The sequence below is a fragment of the Amblyomma americanum genome, chromosome 7, assembly GCF_052857255.1.
Source record: "Amblyomma americanum isolate KBUSLIRL-KWMA chromosome 7, ASM5285725v1, whole genome shotgun sequence".
In the NCBI taxonomy this organism is placed as follows: Eukaryota; Metazoa; Arthropoda; class Arachnida; order Ixodida; family Ixodidae; genus Amblyomma; species Amblyomma americanum.
Genome location: NC_135503.1, coordinates 25,394,400 through 25,404,229, shown reverse-complemented (window position 1 = coordinate 25,404,229; position 9,830 = coordinate 25,394,400). Strand labels below are relative to the sequence as shown.

The following is a 9,830-nucleotide window of genomic DNA, read 5'->3' as shown; positions in this document are numbered from 1 at the left end:
TGAGTGTTGTGTTTTGCTTCGCTGATGGCAATGGCGTTTTGAGTTGGTTATTGAGGACATGCAGTACTTTTCATGACTGCTCTGTTATAAGTTGATGGCAAATAAAGATTAAAAATGCGCATACCGTAAGCAGAACACGTTTTAAAATACAGCAATGCTTGTTACATCAGGTGAATGTGAAGCTGTTTTGAGGTATCATAATGCGTTAAAATCAATTTGTAATTTATAAGCCCAGCTTATGAGAGTGAAGTTGCCGCTACACCTCCTGAATTACGATAGGAAACGCTCGCACTTTAGTGAATCAAATTAGAATGAACAGCTAGAATATCCTCTTTTCTCGGCAGGTGTCGGCTTAATACTGCATGTAAAAAGCTTTGTAAAAGATTGGCTGGCCGCTTCAAGATAGCCCACTAGCCCGAACAGATTCCGGACCTTGCTTTGGAATTTCTTTGACGGTGTTGGCAGAGACAGATAAATTAAGGCGGCAAAGAATCTGCTATTTATTTCAACGCAAGTTCCCAGCAAATCAAGAGTTTTCCGCAAGGGATGAATCGAGAGTTTTTCCGTTCTACAGATGCTTCAGAGCTCTCGTGGACTCAGTTCGCCCCAAATCTTACCTTGATATATATAGTGCGATATTCACAACCTTGATTCTCGCATAGCCAATGAGCCGCCGGGGTTTAACTAAGAATCTCTGCATGGACTAGAAGAGGACGCACAGATAGATGTCATCTTTCCTCGGCCACAAGTATACAAGCCTCATGATCACGGAAACTCTGAAAGGAAGCGATCTGTGCATTCTGGTACGGAATCCTGTGTGAGCAAACACCGCTGGTTATAAATAATTCGCTTGGTGTAACACAGCGAATATGCATGATTGAGGCGGTGGCGGTGATATCAGCATACCAACCTACTGAAGAGTGAGAAAGACTGTTAACGACAACGGAGCATACTGCATTTGTGGCGTCTTCGTTGTGCGCGAGGCGCATATCCCAAAGATATTCTTTTATATTGGAAAACAGACAGGAGCCCAACGACGCGACGACCGCCAGGTATGGCGAGTGAGACACAATAGCTGGCCTCTAGTATTCTTCTACGACAGTACGCAGACTCGTGAAAACTACCTTCCAAAGTAACGCGCACCCCGGGTGAGAAGACATTATATCCCTTGTTTTGAATTTAACGTGTTTGAATTGCGTCACTTATTAAAAGTTACATCCCATGAAGCGAAACTTTTAAAATATCCCTAGTAAACTCCCAGCGGCTCGGTTATGAAGATAAAACGTATAGCACTGAGTAGCTTACAGTTGGCCCTGTTGGAGTGCCGTGCAAGCGCGTAATGCCATATGCATGCAGAAGAAAATTATATTATTAAATTTTTGGGGGGGGAAAGGAAATGGCGCAGTATCTGTCTCATATATCGTTGGACACCTGAACCGCGCCGTAAGGGAAGGGCTAAAGGAGGGATTGAGAGAAAAAAGGAAGAAAGAGGTGCCGTAGTGGAGGGCTCCGGAATAATTTCGGCCACCTGGGGATCTTTAACATGCACTGACATCGCACAGCACACGGGCGCCTTTGCGGCCGCGGCGGTCGGGTTCGAACTATGGAACTCCGGCTCGGTAGCGCTCAAAATTCCTTGATCGTGCATCGCTAGAAACGATGCCATAACCTGACATAGTCGTTTCCATGTGTTACCTACGTTTATATTGTTTGAGTTTTAGTCGCACAGTACAATCGAGCTCTTCATTGTTTTTAATAATAACGCCATGTTCAAGAATACGCCAGAAGTATTTGTATTAAATAACAGTATTGACCCCAATCCCGTAGTGTTCCAAATGTCGGAGAGAATAGAGTGCGAGGGTAGCAATAAGAGGCACATCTGGTATCTTCTCGAAAATACTTAATAATAATAATTGGTTTTGGGGGAAAGGAAATGGCGCAGTATCTGTCTCATATATCGTTGGACACCTGAACCGCGCCGTAAGGGAAGGGCTAAAGGAGGGATTGAGAGAAAAAAGGGAGAAAGAGGTGCCGTAGTGGAGGGCTCCGGAATAATTTCGGCCACCTGGGGATCTTTAACATGCACTGACATCGCACAGCACACGGGCGCCTTTGCGGCCGCGGCGGTCGGGTTCGAACTATGGAACTCCGGCTCGGTAGCGCTCAAAATTCCTTGATCGTGCATCGCTAGAAACGATGCCATAACCTGACATAGTCGTTTCCACGTGTTACCTACGTTTATATTATTTGAGTTTTAGTCGCACAGTACAATCGAGCTCTTCATTATTTTTAATAATAACGCCATGTTCAAGAATACGCCAGAAGTATTTGTATTAAATAACAGTATTGACCCCAATCCCGTAGTGTTCCAAATGTCGGAGAGAATAGAGTGCGAGGGTAGCAATAAGAGGCACATCTGGTATCTTCTCGAAAATACTTAATAATAATAATTGGTTTTGGGGGAAAGGAAATGGCGCAGTATCTGAATCATATATCGTTGGACACTTGAACCGCGCCTTAAGGGAAGAGCTGAAGGAGGGATTGAGAGAAAAAAGGAAGAAAGAGGTGCCGTAGTGGAGGGCTCCGGAATAATTTCGAACACCTGGGGATCTTTAACGTGCACTGACATCGCACACCACACGGGCGATTTTTGCGGCCGCCGCGGTCGGGTTCGAACCATGGAACTCCAGCTCGGTAGCGCTCAAAATTCCTTGATCGTGAATCGCTAGAAACGATGCCATAACCTGACATAGTCGTTTCCACGTGTTACCTACGTTGATATTGTTTGAGTTTTAGTCGCACAGTACAATCGAGTTCTTCATTATTTTTAATAATAACGCCATGTTCAAGAATTCGCCAGAAGTATTTGTATTAAATAACAGTATTGACCCCAATCCCGTAGTGTTCCAAATGTCGGAGAGAATAAAGTGCGAGGGTAGCAATAAGAGGCACATCTGGTATCTTCTCGAAAATACTTAATAATAATAATTGGTTTTGGGGGGAAAGGAAATGGCGCAGTATCTGTCTCATATATCGTTGGACAACTGAACCGCGCCGTAAGGGAAGGGTAAAGGAGGGAGGTGAAAGAAGAAAGGATGAGAGAGGTGTCGTAGTGGAGGGCTCCGGAATAATTTCGACCACCTGGGGATCTTTAACGTGCACTGACATCGCACACCACACGGGCGCCTTAGCGTTTTTCCTCCATAAAAACGCAGCCGCCGCGGTCGGGTTAGAACCCGGGAACTCCGGATCAGTAGTCGAGCGCTCTAACCACTGAGCCACCGCGGCGGGGCTCGAAAATACTTCTCGAAAAGCTTTTCGCTGGCACCTGTACGTTTCTGTTTGTTATTGCAATGACGACAAGTACAGAGTTACTGCAGTGAGTTGAAGTGGTCGAAATTGGAGATTGGTTTTTGGGGAAAGGAAATGGCGCAGTATCTGTCTCACATATCGGCGGACACCTGAACCGCGCCGTAAGGGAAGGGTTAAACGAGGGAGTACGGGAAAGAAGAAAGGAAAAACGAGTTGCCCTAGTGGAGGGCTGCGGAATAATTTCGACCATCAGGGGATCTTTAACGTGCACTGTCATCGCACAGCACACGGGCGCCTTTAGCAAAAAGCCAAATTTACAGACGGCGAATTAAGAAGACGTCAGCGACGAGCAACGGTTAAGGACCCCAAAGTTCTGTGCATGCTATAGTGAATACTGATCAGCGTTTCATTGCGTCCGTATGACTGCAGAAGAGCTAGGTATTCCGAAAACGCAAGTTAGTGACACTGTCACGGAACTTTTACAGATGAGCACGGTACGCGCAAAACTCGTGCCGTAACGTACAAATGAGCTAGTTTGATAGCTGGTACGTGTTTATCTCGCTTCTCATAACCTTCTAAGTAATAATCATAAACAATTTTCTATGCACTGCCGTTTCTGCTGAAGCGCATTGAGAAACTAAGCTAACATTGCCCAAATAAGAAAAAAATTGTCTTTTCGGTTGTTTTTTTTTCCTTTCAACTTCTCCACGCATGCCCTCTGCAACGTCTCTACGGCACTGAGGTCTAAAATAAAACCTAGCTAAGAACATTCTGTAATCCTATCATTCATGACGTCTAGCGTGGGTCCGTGCATGCGCTTGTTTGTTTGTTGGTACTGACAGATATGTGTGAAGCACAAAATGACGTTTGAGAGAGAGAAGCTCTTTATTGAAAAAAACTGAATTTCCCCATTTCTCTCCCCCCTCCCAACTTCTATTCCCCGCAAACTGCAAAGTGTAAAACCGGCAGGTAACTATTTTGATCTGTTTTTTGCATTAAAGACTAGAGGAGTATGATGACGTACTCATCAAGGACATAGGACATTCATTATGCCGTTGATTACATGTCATATATATATATATACTATTGTGCGTTTTTATCGCTGACGCTTTCAAAAATTTCCCCGCCTCAACCGCTGGCTCGTTTGCGGTGAAACTGCACACAGAGCTTGCGTATTATGGTAACTTTTGTATCGTAGCAAGTTTGACAATGGTACTTACTTAGTTCAGGCGCACATGATGCGAAAACGTAAGCGTCTACGAGAGATCGGCGAGCCAAAACCCGCAGACGACGCTTTTTCGCTGAAGGGCGGCAGTGGCGCTATCTGTTTGCGGTAGCGCAAAGCGTCACGACAAGGCCGTCGAGGAGAGCGTTGCAAGGAGCGCGGGCCGTTTGAATATGCCGTGCCTGTCGTTTCGTCTGCTTCTACTGAAGCGCTTACAACATTTTCGACTCATTAAGCGGAAAAATATCAGAACAAATGATTTAACGAGGCTGTACCTTTTAAAGAATATTGTTTTCAATGCTCGCCTCGGCGGCCTTGTCGTGACGGTTTCCACTGCCCAAAACAGATGGCGCCACTGCCGGTTCTCAGCGAAAAAGCGTCGTCTGCGAGTTTTGGCTAGCCATCTCTCGTAGACGCTTACGTTTTGGCATCATGTGCGCCTGAACTAAGTAAGTACTATTGTCAAACTTGCTACGATACAAAAGTTACCATAATACGCAAGCTCTGTGTGCAGTTTCACCGCAAACGAGCCAGCGGTTGAGGCGGGGAAATTTTTGAAAGTGTCAGCGATAAAAACGCACAATACTGTATATATAATTGCATGTAGGATACTGATGGTGTCTTCGACTGGTCGCTTTAGATCGCTCTAGAGCGCTCTGAGAGGCGGCCGCACATTCGGCTGGTCGAAACCGGCCGCTCTGACTACATTCGGCTGGTTCTTTCTGAGCGCTCGCCTCCAGCTCAGAGCGCTCCGACGCGCTCCGAGAAAAAAGTCGGAGCGGCTCCGAGATCAGTCCCACGTGACAGAGCCACTTCCGCCTTTTCGCGAAAGCGGTGCGAGGCCTCGGCGTCCCCTGCGCATAGGCAGAAGCAAGTGTAGGCTTTTGACGCAGTCGTGGCGTCCTTGCTGTGTTGTGTTTTGTGAGTGCCGCGCTGTGTGAGGTAAAATGTCCAAGAGACGCCGGGTAACTACGCTAGGAACGCGGTCTGTGTTGCTGTCGCATGACAACAGCGATTCTAGCACCAGCTCAGATGAGGACGACAGTGCTACCCATAAGGCGATGTTGGAAAATTGAGCGCCCCGTGGGACGGAAAGCCGGGGTAGCGATCGATACAGGCTAAGCGGCGACCGTGATGCAAACTGTGTGCGACCACGTGCGGCTAAAGGTAATCAAGGGACCTTTGCGGCTACTGTTGACATCAGCAGCGCTGCCGCGTAGTGGTTCCGGAAGTTACGTCCCCCTTCTGCCTTCTTCGCTTCCGCTCTAAAAACTCGCTGACCATTCGGCTTGACTAGTCTCGCTATGCGCTCAGAGCGAGAGCGGCTCCCACTCTGCCAGATCCTAACCGGATCGCGGGAGCGACCAGTCGAAGACACCATGAATGTCTTCTCGTGAAATAGGAACCGCAAAACGCCGCTCTCTTCAAAATTCAGCGCCTACGTTTTCCTTGACTGAAAATTAGCTTAAATAAGCCGGTCGTGCACCGTCCACGAGTTCAAGAGCGGATTACAGATGCAAAACATGCCCAAATGTTTCTCACTTGCCCGTCACAAGTGAAAAAAAAAATGTACTGTACTGTATGTGATATATCAAATGTAAAACTGTGTACTAAAGGTCTAAGTAAACCTCGTTTGCTTTTCACCTTCATAAGCGCTTCGCAGTGTGCTGTCCTAAACGCCGTCTAAAAAAAAAAAAATTGGTCTTGTGGCGGCATCTTTCGGATCTTTCACGAACTAGGATTGAAAGTGTGCAATACGACCACAAGGCGACAGCAGCTGCAACGTTATTTTGTTTACGTTTTGGAATGAATCAACCAGATGGCAGCACAATACCGCTCATTTTGCCGGGAGGCTTTCCGATTTCACGTAAGAATGAGTGACGTAGAAGTCACGAGCAGTGAGTCATTTTAGTAGCGCGCGCTGCAAGTAGGGCGTTATAACAGAGGAGTTTCTCGTTTCTCTCGAGTCTTTTTCTTCGTAGCTGCCAGCTCTGATCAATCATGCCACTTTGTGGAGGACTCGCCGAGGAAGTTAAGGACGCCGATGCCACCGTCCAGGAGATCTGCGAAAAGGTTTTTCTTTTTTTTTTTCATTTCGCGCTCAAAGGAAAGGACGCCAGTAGCTGCAGTGGGCGTGCTCATTGTTTACACCCATGGTTTTGATCGCAGGTCCGCTCCGAAGTGGAGGCGAAGCTCGCGAAGAAATTCGACGAGTTCACTCCGCTGAAGTATCGCACGCAGCTTGTGAACGGCGTAAACTATTTCGTCAAGGTTAGTGCCACGCATGCAACATTTAACGCTGCGCGGTAATGGATTTCGGATTCCTAACTCCGCGCGTTTTGTCAGAAGTTGCGCTAACACTCATTCTCACTGTGTTTCGTAGTTTCTAGCATCCGCATGCTGCAGTGCACTCTATGATCGTGTCTATCGCAGTCGATGGTGCTGCCTGTGGGTGGGGGAGTGGTGCTGCACGCCGGCGACGCCGGTTGGGCTGTGTTGGGTATCAGTGGTATCGGCTGATCAGGCGCGCTCACGCGCGCTCGACAATGGGGCGTGACTCTACGCAGATTCCAGCGCGCGCTGCGCGCTCTTGGAATTTTGGCCCTTAACGGGATCGTAACCACGTCATTTTTAAATCGCATGGCCGTTCTCATTTCCGCTGGGGTAAGCTCGAACAGCTTAATATACTAGCGCATATTTTAAACGTCAGGCCGAACAGTGGGAACTTATTTGTTGTTGGGCCAATAATAATTAACCTCAGACACAAGCGCCGTTCGCTAAACATGAACCTCCTTATTCGTCAGGTTGCTTACAGATCGAGAGAAAATTAGAGCGCGTTAACATATGTATGAAAACGCGCGTGTGTATACGTACCTGCCACCACATCTTGATGAATCGGTATGCATGCAAGGGCATCACAGCGCCTGTCCAAGTTTAGCAAATCATGACTGCATGCGTCTTAACTGTGTACGTATCGCAACTTTATCGCAGTGTAGTGGTAATAACGAGTGTGACAGGCCCTAGCTAGGAGATGGTTTTCGTAAGCATGCCACCCGCCCGATTCTCAGGCGCTGGCAATAAGTCAACCGTACCGGTGTGACAGTCGTCGCCGCGGCGCGCTCATATATAGCTCCACTCAACGCCTTCCCGGTGCAGAATTGCAGGCCATACTCAGGCCGCCCTCTCTGGATGCCTTCCTCGATCAGCTAGCTTAGTAGTCATAACGGTTACCTGGTGGCTTTGCAGATGCCCTGGACACAACTTCACGCGAACTTTTCTTCTTCTAGGTCCACGTCGGAGGCGGCCAGCACATACACGTGCGTGCGCACAAGGCCTTCCAGGGCGAGATATCGTTCTCTGCTGTGCAGGAGAACAAGGCGTTGGAGGACCCAATCGAGCATTTCCAGTGACGGCTGCGGCAAGACTTGAAACGTGGATTTGTACTGATGTAATAAAGTTTACTTCTTCCTGCAGCTCCGCCTTTTCTTTTGCTCACATGAACTTCCGGTACTGGGGCGCTGTACTGTACAGGTTCATTCAAAGCCGCTTAAGCTGAGAAGTGCATACAAGATGCACTTCAGAATCCTTAATTACCCTAACGCTACTGTCGTGCGTCATCAAAGACGTAGACGCCCTGCACCTTCCACTAACAAAACTGCGACAGCGCCTCCGCCATTAGTGAAGATAGCTTTTTTCTGCGCTTTGTGCGATTCACTGCTTCGCCACGTTGCTGCCATTCGCCCGCGCTCACACCTGCTATCTATGCGCGAATACGTGCAGACGGCGTCTCGGTTTTTATGGTTTCCTGTGCGCAGACTATTTTCAAAGGCGCGGGGACGCGTACAGTACTCACGGATTGAAATAGGACATTCGGAGCGCCAGCCTTGCAGTGCCACGCAGGCATGTGGTAAACAACAGGCCAGCTCGTTGGCTACTGGAAGGAACAATTCTGCTTTGTAGATGTTCTCCCCCTCGCGCCATACCACAATGCACCACCTTGGTTCCATGAGTATCTACGGGCGGCGCTCCATGAAGCGACGGCCACGCGCTCCGAATGTCCTATTTCAATCCTTGAGTACTGTACATGTACAGTCGTCCACACACTTCTCTGAGCGCTCGAGTGGCGGACACTGTTGTACACTTATTACAGTCGCTGCTACCTGGTTGGTCCGATATAACTTAAAGACATGAGTTAAACACGGTCCATGGGAATGTGCGTACACGATAAGGTCAGTTTCAGAGAGCTAGGCCATGCGTTAATGACGTAAGTATACTCCCCAGTGCGCCGTTCGAGCGCTCTAGGCAGGTGTGCGGACTGTACGTCGCGAACCGAATTGTTTCGGTCAATAGAGGGATTAAGCATAGCGGAGACGTATACCGGTTTTACGTACGGCAGCTGCGCATGCGCGATGGCAAGCGAGCGGCTGGGTAGGGCAACTGCGCGTGCACAACAGGCGTACGCAAAACCGGTATATCTCCGGTATGCTAAAAACTGTAGCGCCACACATCCGTGGCGTAAGACACGAGAACCATTTCAATGGCCATTGAGATTTGCCGTGTAGCAGCGGCGAGTTCGATGGCGATTGAGAATCTCGAAGACCCTCGACTCGAGGGTGATTGAAACTGGCCGTGACAGGGGTATATCTATATTGAACGCCACTAAGGCGCTGGACATGCGCGGGCTCGTTTCGTATGAAACCATTTACACCGTGCGCGTCCTTCCCTTGCCCCGTTTTTGCGCATGCTCCAATTCCTGCAGCACTTATGCGCAGGAGCTTCTTAGCGATGCGACGTTTCCGTGCATAGAACGCGGAAAGTTTCCTAGAGCAAATGTCGCGAAAGCGTTTCTTCCGATACTCGAAAGCGGTAGATAAGCACTGCTAAAAGTGCAGTCGAAGTTTCGTCTCGGGAAGATGCTTTGTTCAGAGAAGTGCCTCAAGGAGAGCGCGCCATCGGATAAGCCTTATCGAAGACGGCATGTAGATCTTGCGAGGCGAGCTCAAAAGAACCGAAGCAGTGACTGAAAACGAAAGGCACACACTCATGGGCCGCACCCGCAGGTGCAACCTTTATCTCGTGCTCTAGTCGGTAAGGCACGGCAATCTGTGACCGTTGACAATGTACTGGCCACGAGTACGCCCTTGTGCAAGTGCTCAGTGCCGAGGCACGTGCAACTCGTTGAAACCGCAAGAATTAAAATCTCTTACGGCAACGTGTTCATTTCATGTGCGGTGTACAAGCTAACGTGTCCTGTTTCAGTGCTTGTGCCAAGTGCTGGTCCTACACTGAACAG

At 48.5% G+C, this 9,830-nt stretch overlaps 1 protein-coding gene across 1 annotated transcript; it reads left to right on the top strand.

The window, feature by feature from the left end:
- The first annotated feature begins 6,422 nt into the window (after positions 1-6,422).
- LOC144098713 (cystatin-B-like) lies at positions 6,423-8,010 on the top strand. The gene is made up of 3 exons (XM_077631543.1): positions 6,423-6,610; positions 6,707-6,808; positions 7,825-8,010. The coding sequence occupies exons 1-3, from the start codon at positions 6,539-6,541 to the stop codon at positions 7,945-7,947; spliced, it is 297 nt and encodes a 98-aa protein (XP_077487669.1). The 5' UTR covers positions 6,423-6,538; the 3' UTR covers positions 7,948-8,010.
- The last annotated feature ends 1,820 nt before the right edge of the window (positions 8,011-9,830 follow it).